We start from the raw sequence: 19,103 nt of genomic DNA on the forward strand, positions 1-19,103 counted from the left end.
AGATTTTCGAAATCGAGTTTTTGTGCTAGGGTGGGAGCCTAGGCAACGCTGATTATATAACCGGAAATCCCAATTGGATCAGACGAATATAACAGGAGATATCGCAGATTGAAAATTGCAATTTTTGAAAAATGCCATTTCCAAGATGAAAATCTAAACGAAGGGAGATAGGCTCTCGAAATTGATCGCAATAGATTCAGCGGGTTCGAAAACCTATATTTTCATACCAAACTTTCGAATATCGGACCCTGTTTTGGAGAAAATAAGTTTTTTTGTTTTTCCATTTTTCATTTTCGAGTTCACTTTGAAGGGCTGGGGGGGAGTCTGCAGAAAAATTATTCAGGGTATCAATTCTTCGAAAACAAAAACAACAAATAACCAATTTCCGTTTTATTATCAATAAATCTGTAAAAATATAACAATCAACAACAATATTTCCTCTGATCAACCATGAATCTAGGCTAAACTTGCTTTAGTACCTGGTTTCAAAAAGTCGACGTCTTTCCCTTGAAATTTGGAATATCTGAAACAGTACATTCTTGTACAACAAGATGATGAAAAATAAGTATGGTAAACGAAACTTACATTAAAGAATATTTTTGCTTTTCCTCTTTGGTTAGTGATGGTCTTGTTTTTAGAAGGGATACCATCAATACCTCCTGTGTAATAGCTTTCAATTCCTCCGTGATCTGCAGAAAAAAGAGGATAGTTATGGAGAAATTTCTTAATGCATCGTTTATTTCATTACATGGAATCACGTTCACGAAGTATCTGTTTCAGAATATTATGAGTAGTAGGAAAAAGTAGCGGTAGATGGATATGTTTCGACATGCTCATAAGGAACTCTTTTTGGTACTTCCTATATTCACATATAGGTGGATTTTGGTAGGATATGCCCTATATGTAAGACGAACTAACCTACCATCAATTTATTTCACGAATATCTGCTTCTAGTAGCATATTTTGATCAGATACCTGATTATGTTCACTTTGCATCACAAGGAAACATTCCAATTGCACCAATTCGTGTATTCAACAATAAACGAATCATTACACTGAAATTATTCAATTTCTAGCATCGCATCAATTCAAGGAAGTAGACAATTGGAATTCTACAAAGCGGTATTCAATACCTGAGAGCAATTGTCTTTCATAAGTAAACATAGGAACAGCTTCTCCTCTGTCGACATGTAATGAAACAGAACCAGTTGAGCACTCATTGTTCGAGTGTAAGTTCAAAGGAATCGCTACAAGTTTCTATACCAACATACCCGAGACCATGGGCGTCCGCAGTGATTAATTCCCAAGGGGGTCAATGAACAAAGATCGCTTAGCACCAGCAAGGCAATCCCAATTCAAAAATATCTCGGTCTGACAAATAGATCATCAATAAACATCATTATGCCGATGTTTTTACTTTTAGAATTTATCGAAAACAGAGACGAACATTTTTCTAGTTTTTTCCAGCTCCCTCCCTCTACCGGCGCCCATGATCCGAACACTTCCGTTTTGAAATCAAACATAATTAATCTTTTCAATATAGGGCAATGCTTCGCCGGTATTGCCCTTTTGCTTGGAGTGAAACAGTTGTGAGGTTTCCCAATTATTTCATGTAATTATTTCTCCCAAAGACTTGGTGTATAGTTGTTTAGTCGATAATAATTGTTGGCCAGATTTATAAGAACAACGTAAACGGGAAATGCGAAATTGATTCCTGGTTTCAATATATAAGGGCATGAATTAAAATATCAATCAGTTCTGAAATCGGAGACGAATTTTTTTTTTGTCAAAAAGGGCCTTGTTTCATGAAACAAACCAGTTCGGTAATGACTCCACTGCATTTGATTAGGTAATGAAATCGAAAATGACTACATTGTCGAATAAAAACGCTGCTGTATTATAGCCGCAGAAAAAATAACATCGTGATATCTAGTGCATTTCGATAAAGCTGATGGTTCTCTTTCAGTTCCGCAATTATAAACTTTTATAAATAAAGACGCTTCAAATCCCAACCTCCGCATTAGCCCCTTTCCATTGTGTTTCATCCCCTCCGCATTATTCGCAGGTGATAATGATAATGACAAACTATGATAATAATACCTCTACTGTCATCAAGTTCATTATCTGCCTCACGAGAGTGATTAAACAACCAAGCGCGCACATTATGGTATCAGATTCGATCAGCCGCATAGACAGAGAGCTCTTTGCAGACATTAAGATTGAGATAAAGACGCCTCACCGTGTTGTCTTCCGACATCAAATGCTCCATGGTCGATAATTGGGCATTGTAGAGGACTGATTGTAAGTCGGCACCCGAATAACCGTCTGTGTTTTCAGCTACTTCTTCTAAGTTCACATCTTCACATAGTTTCAGGGACTTCGATAGGACTTTGAGGATATCGAGTCGGGAATCCTGAAAAAAAGATCTTATAAAGTCTGGGTATTGGTAAGACAGAATTTCCTTTTCTTTACATATTGCATTCCACAACTTGAATTGTCCATTGGCGCACTCAGATCAGAGAAACTAAGCTGCCATTGTTTAGTTTATTGGGTTTGCCCAATTATTGCAATTTTCCAGTTGAGAACATGAATTAATTCAATAGAATCTACATAAAAAGAGAAAAACTTACCGTTATAATATGTAAGTTGTATAGTCGAAAAAAATCGAGAAAATGGATCAAAACTAACCTTATCAGGAAGCTGACAATAAATCTGTTTATCTAAACGGCCCGGTCTTAAAAGTGCAGGGTCGAGCAAATCAGGTCTTGAGGTAGCTGCCAGTACAAAAACACCACTCAACGATTCTACACCATCCATTTGTGTTAATAGCTGATTAACGACACGATCTGTTACCCCTGTACTGTCATGGCCTCGTCTGAAATGGAATGAAACAGTAAAACATACATTCAAAAATATTGAATATGAAAATAGAAAGATGCTGATTAAATTTAATACATTTTATATGATATTTACTCATCTTTCATTGTTATGTTCACTCACCTTGGTGCTAAGCTGTCAAATTCATCAAAAAACAATATACAGGGCTTGGCACTTTGGGCTCTGAAATATATTTCGTTGAAAAAACGGGAAAATTCAATGCAACTTACGTACTGCAGAAAAATATCCCTCACTGCTTGTTCACTAGCACCAATGTACTTGGAAAGTAATTCTGGACCCTTTATGGAGATCAACCTTACTCCATATTCCTTGGCAGCAGCACCTGCCAATAACGTTTTTCCTGTACCTGGTGGCCCATAAAGCAAAAGACCAGATTGCAAGCGGAGTGGAGCAGAGTTAAACAAATTGGGATACTGAAATAATTTCCAGTCAACTTCACTCCTATGTTCTAACTTCAACCAAATAATCAATATACCTTCAGTGGCCACATTAAACATTCACTTAAGATTTTTTTAACATCAGTAAGGCCTCCCACATTTGAAAAATCTTTTTCCCCAGGAGAGTGGAGCTTGATATTACTATGTGACAAAATAACCATTTGGGATAGAGCTCTTTCAAAATGCTCTTCTTGAATTTTGTCATTATCTAAGGTACAATATTGACTTCATTAGGAGAGAAGTTTTGAATATGTACCTACAGCAACTCACCATTTTTTACAGACTGAAATATTGTTCTTTGTCCCAAGTCATATAAGTCTTGGAAGACATATCCTTCAGTTTTTTGGGACAAAAAATCAAAGTCACACTCACAATGATGATCTTTGAAGAAATATTTCAGAATATTCCTTCTGTCATCCTGAAAAGTTGACTCTTTGAATATCATATGAAGAATAATGGGAAATAAGAATGAGCTTTCTATTATACCTTAGTCAATTCATCAATATTATATATTATATTTCCCAAATAAATAAGTTCCTCTTGTATGATGAATATTATTATTCAGCTCATCAACTGAACTAGCAGTTGCTACAATTCCTATGGCATAATTCTTGATAACAGAAATAAGCAGTAGATATATCATTTCTGATATTCTGAAATTTGTAAAATGATATACAAATGAAGATTGTATTTACTTTTGAGCATTACCTGTCATAATATAAAGCATTTTGCAATTGGACATCATTGTCCTCTACATTTTTACATAAAATATGTAAGTCATCAATAAAAAGTATTGAAGGTTCATGAGCAGCCAAATTTTCCAAAATGGTGGTAAAAACTTTATGTAAGGAATCTATAGTTTTTCCTTTGAATGACTTACTTTCAATTATTTCAGAGTATAAAAAGCATGGTGATTTACAAAGCAAATTCTTGATGTGTTCAACAATTTTTGACTTTCCAGTTCCAATATTTCCTGCATTAAAGAACAGTAAATTTCAATATTTATTAGGGCAGCTAGCTCATTGGAATTAAAATACTAAAATGAATCGTTTTTTTGCCATCAACAAAAATTAAAAGTGATGAAAGAATAACAAAATGTACGATAATAATAATAATCAAGAAACATAAAAACCTGAATTTTGTTCGAACTTAGAACTACAGCTCAAGTAATGCAAAAAGTATATTACTTAATAACTAATTACCAGTTATCAGATAACATCCCATTCCCTCATTGTTCTCCATATTATGTTTTATATTCTCTACAATATCATGTATTATATTGCAGTTATTTGATGTTTCAATAAAATCAATATTTTCTGTTTTCTCACAAGCAGGAAGTCTCTGTATAGGATCATCCTCAAAAGAATACTTACAAGTTCTCAAAAATTCAGGGTCAATAATACAGTATTTGTTGTAATGAGGTTTGAATTTCAGACTGCAGACAATACCATTTCCTAACTCTATTGGGATATCAGCATTGAGAACCAATGAAAGAGATTTGCATTTATCAGCAAGGTAATCCTGTAGCATACTTTTCAGATCTTTTCTATCATGCATAGCATGTACTTCTATTTCGTTAGAAATATCTTTTATTGCTAAGGGCTCAAGTAAAACAGCAGTTCCTAGATCACATTTGAGGATTTTAAATAAATATTCATTAACAAAAATATTATTGAATCCAATGGTCTCCTCTGGTATTTCTTCAACAATGTAAACCCTAACAAACAGGGTTTTAGCATTGGAATTATTGATGATACTCAGTGAACAGAAAATTGGATGTTCAAAGCTATCATATTTTCTCCATGTCAGAGGTGCTGTTTTTTTATGTATAAGTATATTGAATTCATGTGAACATAATGATTTAGGATAAACTTCTAAACGATAACAAGGAACCAATCTCCCCTTATAATGTTCTTTCCTATTGAAATATGTTTTGATTTTGTTCTCTATTAGTTTTTCTCTCTCAGTTAGTTTTTCTGGTAAATTCACCATATTAAAGGAGAGTGTTTTGAGTGGAATTTCATCTAAAATATTTAATCATCAGCATTTGAGAAAAATTTTGTGTGGTTTAGGTTTACCTATTAGAGGAATATTACTTTTAGTTTGTACTACTTCTGTTTTTTTCATGTATGGTAGAATGATTAATTCGGTTAAGTTATGGAGTATTCCTGGAGACGATGGTTCTACAGAAACTGAAAGAAAAAATTGCATATAGTTGTTCAAAACTGATGTGGAAGAAATAGAGTATTTTCAAGAAAACCTAAAATTTCATCTGACAATTACCAAATTATCATTTCACAGTCATTCAGAATCAGAATCTCATAATTTTCATAGATATTTATAGTAGATGAGGAAAGGAATATTTCAATATGTTGGATGTCAATACAAAAAGCGTTAAGCTTACCTATTTTCACGGGAATATTCAAATTTTCCCCAATCCAAATGAGGAGCTCTTGATTACACCCCACAACACTAGTTTGGTTCAAGACACAATTTTCAACTTCATTTTTCAGTAAATCCTATAACTCAAATAATAACAAACAGATCACAAATTGATTACTTTCGTTACCAAGACGTGGAAGTCATCAAATCTCAATGGGTGAATGGTAAAACTGGTTACTTTTGTTACCGGTCCTATATTTGCCAATAAAAGAGAACTATTTTCTTTTATATTTAATAATTTCGCAAACACTGAATTGATTCCTATAAAGCCTTCTTCAATATTCTGTATTTGGGGACTAACTGAGAAGAAAAATTCTCTATTTTCTTCATCTGTGAGCTTGACCGTAGCCTATGGTTGGATGATACAATCATTACAAGAAACATATTACATTAAGTAGACTCACGTTAAAACCCACTTCTTTAGTTAAATTAGAGTCTAAAAAGCAGAAGTTATTTCTAATATTCATATATCGAACCAATAATAATTTTTCCAACATTATAAACAAATTTTGGCAATTTTGAGGTTATATCACTGTTTGACGTTTGAGGTTATGTGTTTATGTGAACACTGCGTTCATTAGATCTACCGAAAAAAAAACCTATTGTTATTCTATGAGAATAATGATTTCAGCATTGATTAAAAATCTCCAAGAAACGTATATTCAATTTTGGTAGAATGAAGAAATTCGATACATACATCAAGATATCAGCAGAAAATTCAATGATGTGAATTTTTCTCTTCCCTAAATGTTAAGAGAGTAGCTATTTCTGAATCACCCGAATAATCCAGAGATATAGAATATATCTCTGGAATAATCATATTTTTTATTAAGTCTATGATCACCTGAAACCATTTCTGAACTACTAACAACTGCATTTAGTTCCTATGGATCCATAAAAAACAATAAACCACATCAATATTTCTATGTCAGCTGGCGGTATTTCCTGCACCAATCAGAGTAAACTGATTCGTTCAAAACAACGGCAAACCGTCAATGTAACTGACTGGAAAGAAAACTAACGAACATTTTGATGTGAATCCCAGTTTTGGTGTTTTTTGAACTTTTAAACCTGTAATTTTGACCTCAACTGAACGGTAAGGAAATAAGTACAGCTATTTAAATGATCGAATCATCATGTTCAATTTATAAAAGCTTGGAATACTGGAAAACTTCCTATGTCCACCATGTTTTCATTTTAGAATTTTGTACATTTTTTTCTTCATCATTTTCTCTTCACATGTGGTGGTCTGTTTAGTGGTATATATTCCTTAAAATTGTGGAAATATTGATTTATTTGGAATTCTGAGGAAGTTCATCAAAAAGGCGGTAAATATATGAACACGTCTTCACTTTTCTACTAAATTGAAATAATTTAGTTGTTTTACTAGTTTGCTTTATTTTTTTTTATTATGCAGCAAACAATTATTCTTTTAAATTATTGTATTCCTATACTTTACTCTGAGATAAACTAGTGTTCGTTCGATAATCGCATTCTATAATTATCTCAAATTGTTTTACCAGATTCCTCATCCCATACAAAATCTCATGAAATAGTTGACATATCAGTCTTCGGTATTTTGAATTCCTTTGGAGATATTAACTGCTTTTGAAAAATGGAACCTATTCAGTACAGGAACATGGTCAAATAGAATAGTTCTTCCAAAAGAAGAAACAAAAATTTAGTTATGTTACAACAACTCATGATTTTGGTTCACTTCAATTCAATACAGTGTATCCTATTTGATGAAAACTGAAAATCTCACCCATGCATAAGAACAATCAAAAAGGCACTATCTTCATTCTGCAGCATGCCACTGCTATTTGAGTTTTCAGCCTTAGTATGTTCTATATTGATCAGTTCCATTACAGGGTGTTTGCCATGGTAATGTATGAGGAACGAAGTCTTTTAGCTTAACAAGAAAGAGATAAAATATTTTCAACCTCTTACTCCATAAGTGCAATAGTTGAAAAATCAACTCAAAATCGTTGTTGTACTCAGTGTAGTTCTATTACTATTTAAATCCTGCTTTGAGTTGTTACACCTATACAATTGATGTAGGTCTTACTTTCACTTTACCCATATGACTGAATTTTTCCTGGGACTTCTAAAAATGATTGTTTTCGCAATCAATTCTTCAACAGTCAATTTTGTTAACTCCTAGTGCTTTCAGATTGTTTCATTCTCATTTAATAAATTACTCGGGGTCGAAGGTTTCTTAATCATCTCAAGTGAACCACAATACCTTGTGTCTTACTCAATATTTCAATCATAATCAATCATCATTTCAATCTTCTTGGTCCTTGAACTTCATGTAAATTACACTTGCTTGAAGCCCTAAAAAAATTTTGCGTTAAATAGGAACTCAATTCTCTTTGAATATTATTGGAATATTTTTAGTCTATGCCTATCCCTTTTATATGGAAATACCATTTATGTACATATATGTATAAGAAGTTATGGACAACCTACGTACAAATTTGTTTTGGAGGTAGATTTGATGCGAATTTTTCAAATAGTATGTATCTGATACGAGTGGAGAGCATTAACCCTAGCTAATAATTGTCGATTGACGTGTATCAGTATAAGTTATGTTTGATTCAAAAAAGATTGTATTTGGGGGGTGAATGCGATGTTATTATTTTAATAATATGAGTAATCTGATAATACCATAATGGGAAGAATAAAGGACATCACTTACCTTTAGCGTGAGAAGAAAACGCCGAAATTTTTTTGTCCATTACTTTGATGTTTTTGGAAATGACAAAGCAAGGTTAAGTAACATCCGAAAATTTGCATGCTTAGCTTCATAGTATTATATTGTTACTCTTTGCTTTTATGATCACCAATAACAAATCATCATTTTTGCTATGATTTTCAAATCACAAATCACTTTCTGTGCTTCGTTATTTATTCAAGATGAAAAAACGCTGTTAATTTCACACTTAGGACTCTTACTTTCAAAATCTTAATTACAACTATCAAAAAAGAGATCTCAAGCGGGCCCGACACCTCAATCTATAATATTTTATTTAGCACTTCTCGTCAGTCTAAAGCAAGCAGTTTTCAAGTTATGGAGTTCAGAAATTTGTACTTCGGTATACCTCGGTAATTCTCTTACAGCTTATGTGGGGGGTAATGGAGGTCTATTCAAGGAATTATTGGGTTCGAAACTCTATTTCTAGAATGTGTATTGTGAAAAATGAAGAGTTATTGATTTGAGAAGAGATTCGACAATTAAAAATAAAATTGGCAGCGTTTTCAACAAGCTTTTAATGTGAAAGTACCACCAGCCCTTCCTATCTGCTAGAGAGTGTTTCATGCATATTTTTAATCGCGAAAGAATGTTGAACCCTTTGCAGCCCGCTTTTGTTATAAACAGCATATTATTTGTCCTGGGGTGAACCCAGATTCTTAGTAGTATACTTCATACTATAATATTTCTTACCTGAGGACTTAAAGCAATAAATGGGCAAATGAAACATCTATTCAATTGCAATACCTTCTGTAGAGGTTGCATGGCGAAATTCCTGGAAGAAATTTGTGTCTCCACGCTTTCTCATAAGACTTAATTCAAATGTGAATTGTAGATTGAACTGTAGGAAACGTGCTGACAATTATTTATAATCACGAGATTCAAGAAATTGCAATAAAATTTGCCACCACTATTTTGAGATCTTCATACTCTTTTCGAATCGCAAAATCATCTGAAATAACGCTTGTTTCGGACGCTTTATGCCGAAGTAATCTTTCATTATCAAATTTCGGAACTTCATGCAAAATTTGTGTGTTTGGTGATGGAAATCCGAATTTCGTATCAGATGCTGTGGTATACCAACGTACAATTTGTTTCTGGCTCGTCGGTTAGAAATATTTGACTTCTGGGTGCAATTTGCGGACTTAACGGAAGTATTCAGTGTAGTCGGTGTCTCAATTAATCAATTTGTTACAGGTAAAACAACCCCCCTTGCGCTTTCGATTTCCCCATATCCGAATAGATTGTTTCATTGAAAACAAGGGTTTTGTGGTCGAATCTGAAAGCTGGCAAAAGGACCTTGGAGCCGAAATATTGGGGAACTAATCACGGATTCAAATTTGTCCAGGAAGGCGACAAACTTAGGTTTCATTTTTCGTTTTTATCTAGCCGTAACTGAAACCTGCCCCTAGGGAAAGTTAGGGTGGGCCGTACAATTTCGAAAACTCGTGTTAACGGACTAGTCGGGCATTATTATTCTGAAGGTTGGAGTCGAGATAGTGCGCACGTTAAGTCAAGTCAACCCCTAAGACAGGCCCTTAAGATTGAGGTTAAATTTCGTTTCAGTTTGTTTATCCGATTTTTCAGTTTTTAAACGATTCCTCGTAGTGGATCAGTGAAAATGAAATACAATTATTTGATGAACGGGGATTCGTTCATTGTACCGAAGCATCTTTTAGAGGCGATTAATAAAGGTAGGCACTGAGCACTAGTATATAGTGTGATCACAAATTATTCTTTTCTACTAAAAACGTCGCTCTGTATTTTTGGCGGCAAATATAAGAAAATTCCAGTAGGAAGTGTTATATCTTTTTGAATTATTATCGTCTTTACTAACTGGTGTATTTGGTATTTAATTTGTTCTATCTGAATCTTCGTCTTCATTTCGACTTATATTTTTTCATATTCTACATTTCTTCAAATCGGAATTTTATACCGTCTTTTAAATGAATTTGACTCTCTCTCTAGATAATCCAGAAATATTTCACGTCGTGTCTTTCCGAACCTCGAGGGATTTACACCCGGTGTCCCTTGTTATGGACATTTGTGTAAATCACTGAAGTTTATTACTGTTTACGACTCTCACAGTTATTTGTTACTGGGGGAATCAGATGTCTGGCTGAAATTTGTTCCACTGTATACCGTTTTGTTTTGAAATCATAACAGAGAAACCCTTTTGATCGAAGAATTAAGTAAATTTGAAGATGGATTGAGGTAATGACATATATTACCCCGTTTTTTCTCACCCATTCTTCATTTTCATCTTGAAATCATCAAACTGGTACCTGCAAATCCGAGTATTCATTGAATACTGCGATCCGTCTGATAAACCGTCGCGTTTCCGTGGTTGACCTGAATATCCCATAAAATCGTATCTTCCTTGCAGAAGACATGGCCCCCACAAGAACGGTGGTCACCAGGGATTTACCAGGGGCAAATGCGAAAAGAACATCAATAACCACACGAAGCAGAGCTGCCTTGGCGGATGTCGAAAACAAAATCGTCAGAACAACGAAAAGGAAAGCTGACGGATCACCCACCAAAGAAACAAAGACCAACTTCAAAAGGACGGCACTGAGCGATTTGCCTAGAAATTCCAATGTTGTACCGAAGAAAAACGCGGTGGAAAAACCTATACTGAAGGCTGTACCAAGATCGAAACAAGTAGCAGCCACCACCATAAAAACCGTAACAAAATCGAAAAATAATGAAAATCAGATCCCAAATGCTCCCGGAGTGAAAACGAAGACGAGGTTACCGGTCAAAGCAACAGCCGAGACAGAAACAGTAGTTAAGGCTAAAGTTCCATTGAAAGAGAGTAATGGAAAAGTGAAACGATTAAGCAATGAATTTGAGAAGACTGAGGAATCTATGTATTCCACACCCTTAGAAGATTTGAGGTGAGCCACTTGAAAATAACGAAAAAGCATGCAGATAAAGTATCCCACTTATATTAGCACACAAAGTATCTAGAGAAGTCAATGAGATTTTTTTTTATTTGTGGATTTATTATGAGTGACTGGAACTTATTCAACTGAACTACATCTGGGCCATTCAATAGAATCCACCAATTTCCAGAAAAAAATGTCATTAGGTTCTCTGGATTCGTAGAATATGTTAGCAATAGTTCTTTGTTGAAATTTCGAATACCGTACATAATTTTCACTTCAAGTGTTGCCCAGATTTCTTAAGATTTTTGTTAATTCGATTCTCCAGTGTCGCTTCAGTGTACAAAAGCGCGGAGGGACCTAAACCGAAACCTTCTGAACCTATAATAGAAGAAATGGAGCCCGAAAACCAAACGTCCAATATATCTTTAGTAGCTAAGCAAATGAAAGAACAACTCAACCTTGGCAATCATGAAGTACCTGAAGGTGTTCATGATTTCGATAAGGAAAATATGAACGACGTTAACCAATCATCCGAGTATGCGATGGACATCTTCAACTACCTCAAAGAAAAAGAAGTGAGAACATTTTTAACAATTAATCCTTCGTGTTATCTTTGAATTCACTAACCAGCATATTTTTGAAGGATCGGCAACAAATTCCCGACTATATGGGGTCGCAGGTTTGTATTACAACTTGGATGCGATCTCTATTGGTGGACTGGATGGTTGAAATACAGGAAAGTTTCGAACTCAATCACGAGACTCTGTATTTGGGCGTGAAGCTTGTCGACTTGTATCTCAGTAGAGTGACCGTTGGTAAGGAGACCCTCCAGCTCGTAGGCGCTGCGGCTATATTTGTTGCCAGCAAATACGATGAACGCATACCGCCCTTGATTGAAGATTTTCTGTACATTTGCGACGGGGCATATACCAGGAGGGAATTGATCAGGATGGAAATGAATCTGTTGAAGGTCTGTGATTTTGATCTAGGTGTATCCATCAGTTACAGATTCCTGAGGAGATATGCTAGGGTGAGTTTAAAAATGTATTGAATTACTTAAAGGTAAATGAATAGATCTGAGAATAGGGAAAAAAGGATATCATACAAAATCTTTGAGAAAATCGAATTTTTAATGGACTTTGTAAGGTCCTGTGGAAAATGATGAACCATCGTTCATTTTTTGGGAAATTTCAAGTCAACTTCGATCCTCCTCACATTTCAGTTATGGAATGCTCTAATTTTTAGAAACAAGAACAGATACACTGTTTCAGTATGAATTGATGAACTTCTTTTGTAGTGTTCCAAAGTAAACATGCCTGTACTAACTTTGGCTAGATATATCCTTGAAATATCGCTCATGAATTACGAAGCTGTGACAGTCAAAGAATCAAAACTTGCAGCAGCATCTTTGTATATGGCTCTCAAAATGAGAGGAGTCAGTGGATGGACCCCAACCTTGGAATTTTACACAGGTAAAAGAGACTGATTTGATTTTTCGTCTGAATATATCTCATGAAAACTCGTTTTTAGGTTACAAAATTGAGGACATTATTAGTACAGTATATTTACTGAACAATGATATGCATAAAACACCCAAAGTTCAATTAAAAACGATACGTAATAAGTATAACCACAAGATTTTCTTCGAAGTTGCAAAAACACCACTAATTAGTAACGAAGCACTCAAGCCCTAGTTTCATTTTTTATATATATAGAAATTTTACACATTGACGAAATTTTAACTCACATGTTCATGTATATTCTACAGTAATTATTGTTTATATGATGAAGAGATATACAGTAATTATTATAGGAAACCAACTGGAAGCACTGTAAAATATGCACAATTCAAAACCTTGTAAACGAGATTGTGTATATTATATTTTAAGGATGATTTTTAATTGTCAGCCTAGAAGTGTATTGATGAGCTCAATAAAAATTTTCAATCAAAGAAGGTTAATTTGATTAGAGTGATTAGACTAAGCATCATATGTATATGGTTGTAAATTATATTTTTTTGTTTAAACCTGATTTTAATAAAAACATCACAAGTCCGCCTGCTTATTTATTCAGTTTCATAAATCCATGACATATTTTATTGAGGAATTATGGCTACTTAGAGCCATGGATGATTAATTGAAAGAGTTGCATAATTGGAAAATATATTATAAATCATCTGGTATAATATATATAATCTGGTACAATATAATTAATAAATATTCTGTAAACGCAACAAACAATAAAAAAGATAAAATTTATTTTGGAAAGTATCAATAAACAGTCTTCCAAATGTTAACAAGTACTTACTTTACTTTCTCTCCTCCTGTTGAGTCTAATACACTTTTTACAAGGTGAACCAACCTTCCAACAATTTTTGTGGTAACAGCAACCGCAACTGTCGCATCTTGTCACTAGCGAAAGTTGCCAAGGGAATATCACCTCGTTGGACTTGCAGAGCTCGCAGATGTGTCCCCTCCCCATACATATCTAAAAAGAAAATAGAAGAATCACTTGACTTCAACAAAAAAGGAAATTTTACGTAAAAGTTTCCGACTGACTTGGTACATAAATAACTATAATGCATAAATTACCTGACATTCTGTTATGTGTTTGATTGATATGTCGACTAGATTTTTCAGTTCCGTTTTCATTTGCCCCGATTTGATCTTGACCAAATCCTCCAAAGAGTACAATTCAAGCTCGTCCTTCGAAGACTTGATATGTGGTTTCAATATTTTCCTGACACTGAAAAATACATAAGTAAATTGCAAATAAGTTGAGAAATCTTCAACAAATAACCTACCTTTCAGCGTCATCACAGGACAGAATGAAATCCTTCAAATAATATAACCCCAGGGAGTATTTCCTATGGAATTCTATATCTTTGGAAAACTTTCCAATATTTTTGTTCAGATCGAAAATTCGGAATAAGGGATCGGAGTACATTTGCTCCAAGAGCCTATATGAGAAAGTAGACACTGGTAGTCTGCAAAAACATAATTGTGAGAAAGAAAAAATATGCTTATTGTCATTTTTACCTAGTAAAATCCCATTTATGTAATATTCGAGCGGGAATGAGAGCCAACTGATTAGAGTGGCATCCCGTACAGAAGTAGCGACCAAGATATTCACAATATCTGAATTTGGAGGCATATTGAGGTGCTACCCTCATGCCGCAACCTGCACATCTGTAATTTTGCTTGATCATTAGTTCCTTCCTCCTAAAAAATCTCGAGCTTAAAGAAAAAAATTAATTGAACTAATTTCTCAGGCACATGCATTGATGATGAACCTACGTGGAAGAAGGATGTAGAGTAAATATTATTTGAGGCCTTGGTGGCGCCCAATCATCTGTACCCCTCAAAGATATCGATGTACTCAAATGATCATCAGGATTAACTGGCCAACCCTTTGGCATTGGAAGCAATGCCTGAGGGGCATCCTCCTCAGATACAAGCCACTGCAACTCGGAAGCTCTAAAACAAGTAAAAAACATTTAAAAATTCGCGAAATTCGCTACTACTCATACTCACTTTGGCAAGCGTTTTCCCTTGAAAGTGCTTATTAACGAAATCGCAACACTTTCTGCCGATAAAATATCAGATGCCCCATCTGGTATTCCTCTAGTCTTCTTCAAATCTGCTTCTGAATATAGAGATGCCATTGAATTCGAGAGACCTTTTGTTTCGGCTAAATTAGAAGCTTCATCTATTTCGATGTCTTCGATATTATCTGATGAGGTTTCAGAGTATGTATTAGAAGATGAAGAAGGTGGACTAGCACTGGTAGCTGAAACAAAAATTCAGATTTGGCAAAAGCAGCTTTAAGATAAGTCTCCAACATATCTAACAAGAATTTCATATAAATCAAAAAATCAAGTACCAGACTAAGATAAGCAAATTGAATGCCTCTTACTTTCATTCCCTCCATCGATCAATATGGAAGAAGCCCATAACCTTCTCTGTTTCTCAACCATCTTCTGTCTTCTTCTGATCCTTATTCTTTGCTTCAACTCTAAAATTTCAGGATCGCTGTCATCTGTTGGATCATCACTCAACCTTAAATCTTTCTTGCAATTCATCTGTTCAATGGCAGAAATTATCGCTTCTGAAACATTGAAATGGGCATTCTCACGATCTAATTGTGCATTAGATCTTGTGAGTTGACTCGATGTCAAAAATGATAATAAACTCTGGCCTTGAACTGGAGTTGGAATATATCTACAAATAATAATATTATCGTTCATTCGGTTCTGGATAATTTTTATTTTACCCTGTAGACATAGGAAGTATAGTTTTACCCCCGCCCTCTATGAACGATTTCTTGGGCGTTTTTTGGTAATCTTTTTCGCCTGGTAATGCTCTAAATGAGTAGTCTACAACTGAAATTGAGGATTTGTTAGCAGCTTCTGAAGATTTTTGTTCAAAATAATCATAATTTTCTGTAATTGTTGCTTCACTACTATAAGAGGTACTTGGTGTGTACTCAACAATACTTTTATTATCTATAACTATTCGATTCTTTGGCATAATTTGACTAGCCCCATGTGTAGAATTTGTTGTTTCTTCTTTTTTTTTATTGAAAAAAGTGCAGTTTTTAGTTTCTTTCCTTACTGGTTTAACTTTCTTCTTATTATGTGTTGGTGTAGTTGGTACAGTTTTACTTTGAACAATTTTCTTAACAATTTCCATTTTATCTAGAAATAAATTTGGTGTGCTACTCCATGGCTTCAATTTAAACACAATTTCACTATTTTTAGACCTTTGACTCCCATCTATTACATTACAAATACTATGCCTTTCATCTAACTTTTTGATTCTTCTGATGGATTTGCTTTCCATTTTTCCCAGATAATTATCAGGAAATGAAGAACATCTTCTGTGTAATTTATGAAAATCCCTTGCATTAGGTTGCAATAAAAACAAGCAAGGATTAATCTCTGCCATCAGGGTAGGTTGATTCCTTTCTAAGGCTTTCAAACAAATAAGAACAGCTTCAGAGTATTCTTCACTACATAAAAAGGCATGAGTATAATAACATGTACCCAAATGACCCTTATCAGATAAAAGCCATCCTAATTTTGTGGACAGGGATAGATTCTCTAGATTTTTATACAGCCATATAGCAGCCTTATTGTCTTTAAGGTGTGTTGGCATATAACTCTGATATTCACAATCTATCGAGAAGAAACAAGTTGAAGTATTTGGTTGAAGCCATTCAAGTCCTTCCAAGAAATTGTAGTATGTACCATTCCCCTGCAAATAAGAATCGTTAGTGAACTGAAGAATTTATTAACATCCCAGACATACTTCGTCCTTAAGCTTACATCCATGCTTGAATATTTTATCCATCAAACTATGTAATCTATTTAAACCTCCATAAATAGACCAAACATTCGCTACTTGAGTAGAAAGCAATCCATCAATAGTGTTTTTCAAATCTCGCAGTAGCTGTTCATGTTTCAATGTATATAATGATTTCGGCATCTTGAAATTAAGTTGAAGCAATACTCAAATAAACATTCTGGAATTTTCAACAAAAAATAAATAATATTTTTAAAATTCGTAAGCTTTTTTTACACCTACTTTTAAATGTTTGTTAAATGACTAGCTTGTCAAAACAAACAATACGTCAAATAGAAAGAGCACTATAGAATTTTAACATTTTTGTTGTTAAATTTTGAGAATTACTTATTTCTGAGTCTATTGAATTCTCTTAACTTGAATTCTAGAATGAATCGCAGGCATTCTCTTGATTTAGTCAGTTAATTTAGAGCAAGATTCCAAATTGGAGGATTCAAAAAACTATTCTCTATGTCCGTTTACTTACTTACTAGTTTCATGTTTTGACATTCGTAACCTACGTGGTGATTTGAATTTTTCATCATTTAAATTAAAAATCTTATTAGAAAATGGGCAGTAGAAAAAATAGGGATGATATATTAGCGAGGGTTAATTTCCCTCTCTATGCCGTACAAATGTTGTCGAATAGGCATGTAATTGTTGGAGGAGGTGGAGGTTCCTCAAAAACGGGTGTAGCAAATGGTTTTGTGAGTAACATCAATAATATTAATTATGTCTGTAACAAAATCAGTTTTTCTGAAAACAAATTCATCAATTTCTAGGAAATATTTGAAATTTCTCACAATGGAAAAATGTTCCTAGCAGAAGAAGTTACTAGACATGAAACTGGGCCAAGTGTTGTCATGAACTTTTCTACCTTTAAAAACGGGAAACACACTTTCATAGTTGCAGGGCAAGAAAATCATTGCCAACTCTACAATGTTGATAGTGTAATAGTAAAAGAAGATTATGTTGAAAACTTGGGTGCTGAAAATGGCTCCGAATTGAGAGAACGAAAACCAAAAGCCAAATTGAAAACAGACAACAATAAAAACTCCAAAATGTTAAAATTTGTGATCAAACCTTCTGACAGTGTACAAAGTGACTTTAGTGGTGAAGAGCCTTTATTACGAGTAATAAGGATTCATCCTAGTGGTCAACTCTTAGCTACAGGTATATTTCATTCAGTGTTTTAAACATTGAGCAATGAAAATTATTCTCTTAGGAGGAACTGATTGCCAAGTGAGATTGTGGAAATTTCCAAAGTTAGAGCAAGTGAAAGTTCTGAAAGGTCATACAAAAGAGATTGATGATATGGATTTTAGCCCTTTAAATAACCATCTCATAACAATTTCAAAGGATGGGCTTGCTATATTGTGGGATTGTGTGAATGGCAAGGAAATTATTAAATTGAAGTGGCAACAACCTGAAGGCTCCAAGTATCTCTTTAAGAGATGTAGGTGAGGAAATCTAGAGGAACTCCTTTTTTATGCATCAAAGTGTATTGTATAATAAAGCCCTTAATAATTTATTTCCCAACTGTATCATATTTTTTTACACCTATGAATTTACAACCAAGTCACTCTTCCTCCAAAAAAATCATTTTTATTATTTCATGAATAATCTTGGTTTTAGGTTTGGTGTTATTGAGGGGGAAAAAATTTGTGCAGTTTACACATTATCGAATCCTACTGGTCTAGCTAAAAAACAAAAGTCATATCTTCAGAAGTGGATTCCTGAATCCGGTGAACTCATAAAGATGTGTCCATTTGATGAGAGTCTCTCTGCCCTGGCTGTAAGAGATGATGGACGTTTTGTTGCTGTTGGCAGTATGTTCAGTGGATCGGTTTCCATTCATGCTAGTTTTAGTTTGCAGGTATATAATTCAACAAAATTTAGATAAAAATGATATTTTCACTTTATGTTAATATTTTCCTTTCAGAAAGTTTTGAACATACCAGGGGCACATTCAATGTTTGTGACAGGACTCGAATTTTTACCAGTTAACTCAGATTTGACCTCAGTTACCAGTAATGCTGAAGCTGCAGTTCTCTCAATATCAGTAGATAATCATTTATGCATCCATACTCTCAGCTATAGAAGTGAGTATTCTTAATTTTGAATTGAACAATTGTTACTGTCATTACTCAGCAGAAAACTCATCACTTTTTCCCCCTTTTTACAGAAACCATTCCAGTTTGGTTTGCCATTGTGATACTTGTTGCTGCTATATTTCTCACTTTTGTATTTTGTTCATATGTAGGTATATAAACGATTTTAGTGAAATTTTGTATATAAAAGGTTGTAAAATAAATTGGTTCATATAATTGGTTTTATT

General features: G+C 34.1%; 4 protein-coding genes and 1 long non-coding RNA gene across 8 annotated transcripts; 2 read left to right on the top strand and 3 right to left on the bottom strand.

Annotated features, from left to right (window-relative positions):
• Window positions 1-375: 375 nt before the first annotated feature.
• On the bottom strand, window positions 376-6,324 carry LOC123312031 (peroxisome biogenesis factor 1). The gene is given in 16 exon segments (XM_044896205.1): window positions 376-523; window positions 586-689; window positions 2,240-2,413; window positions 2,689-2,875; window positions 3,001-3,060; window positions 3,112-3,311; window positions 3,374-3,543; window positions 3,606-3,753; window positions 3,822-3,854; window positions 3,856-3,988; window positions 4,044-4,308; window positions 4,538-5,359; window positions 5,414-5,527; window positions 5,740-5,854; window positions 5,905-6,126; window positions 6,182-6,324. Coding segments are annotated over 16 exon segments (2,907 nt in total). The 5' UTR covers window positions 6,275-6,324; the 3' UTR covers window positions 376-456.
• A 391-nt stretch (window positions 6,325-6,715) lies between these two features.
• LOC123311004 (G2/mitotic-specific cyclin-B3) lies at window positions 6,716-13,477 on the top strand. Of its 3 annotated transcripts, none has more exons than XM_044894749.1 (6): window positions 6,716-6,873; window positions 10,919-11,432; window positions 11,749-11,998; window positions 12,067-12,453; window positions 12,721-12,895; window positions 12,954-13,477. In XM_044894749.1, the coding sequence occupies exons 2-6, from the start codon at window positions 10,924-10,926 to the stop codon at window positions 13,115-13,117; spliced, it is 1,485 nt and encodes a 494-aa protein (XP_044750684.1). In that variant the 5' UTR covers window positions 6,716-6,873; window positions 10,919-10,923; the 3' UTR covers window positions 13,118-13,477. The 3 variants fall into 3 exon arrangements, with proteins under 3 accessions (XP_044750684.1, XP_044750685.1, XP_044750683.1); XM_044894750.1 differs by lacking the exon at window positions 6,716-6,873 and adding an exon at window positions 6,964-7,105; XM_044894748.1 differs by lacking the exon at window positions 6,716-6,873 and adding an exon at window positions 10,013-10,226.
• Window positions 7,158-9,768, bottom strand: LOC123311005. Its single transcript, XR_006537415.1, has 2 exons — window positions 8,479-9,768; window positions 7,158-8,114 (listed from the first exon to the last, which is right to left on the bottom strand). It is a non-coding gene; the product is annotated as an uncharacterized LOC123311005 (long non-coding RNA).
• Window positions 13,478-13,573: 96 nt separating the features above from the next.
• On the bottom strand, window positions 13,574-17,047 carry LOC123311002 (run domain Beclin-1-interacting and cysteine-rich domain-containing protein). Of its 2 annotated transcripts, XM_044894746.1 has the most exons (10): window positions 17,009-17,047; window positions 16,733-16,946; window positions 15,696-16,678; window positions 15,339-15,643; window positions 14,957-15,212; window positions 14,720-14,899; window positions 14,462-14,659; window positions 14,227-14,409; window positions 14,015-14,168; window positions 13,574-13,910 (listed from the first exon to the last, which is right to left on the bottom strand). In XM_044894746.1, exons 2-10 carry the CDS (start codon window positions 16,907-16,909, stop codon window positions 13,716-13,718), a joined length of 2,631 nt encoding a protein of 876 aa, XP_044750681.1. In that variant the 5' UTR covers window positions 16,910-16,946; window positions 17,009-17,047; the 3' UTR covers window positions 13,574-13,715. The 2 variants fall into 2 exon arrangements, with proteins under 2 accessions (XP_044750681.1, XP_044750682.1); XM_044894747.1 differs by lacking the exon at window positions 17,009-17,047 and having other exon boundaries at window positions 14,462-14,644; window positions 16,733-17,002.
• A 203-nt stretch (window positions 17,048-17,250) lies between these two features.
• On the top strand, window positions 17,251-19,092 carry LOC123311144 (prolactin regulatory element-binding protein). Its single transcript, XM_044894937.1, has 6 exons — window positions 17,251-17,472; window positions 17,548-17,938; window positions 17,991-18,225; window positions 18,401-18,641; window positions 18,708-18,867; window positions 18,951-19,092. The coding sequence occupies exons 1-6, from the start codon at window positions 17,335-17,337 to the stop codon at window positions 19,034-19,036; spliced, it is 1,251 nt and encodes a 416-aa protein (XP_044750872.1). The 5' UTR covers window positions 17,251-17,334; the 3' UTR covers window positions 19,037-19,092.
• Window positions 19,093-19,103: the final 11 nt, after the last annotated feature.

The sequence above is a fragment of the Coccinella septempunctata genome, chromosome 4, assembly GCF_907165205.1.
Source record: "Coccinella septempunctata chromosome 4, icCocSept1.1, whole genome shotgun sequence".
Lineage (NCBI taxonomy): Eukaryota > Metazoa > Arthropoda > Insecta > Coleoptera > Coccinellidae > Coccinella > Coccinella septempunctata.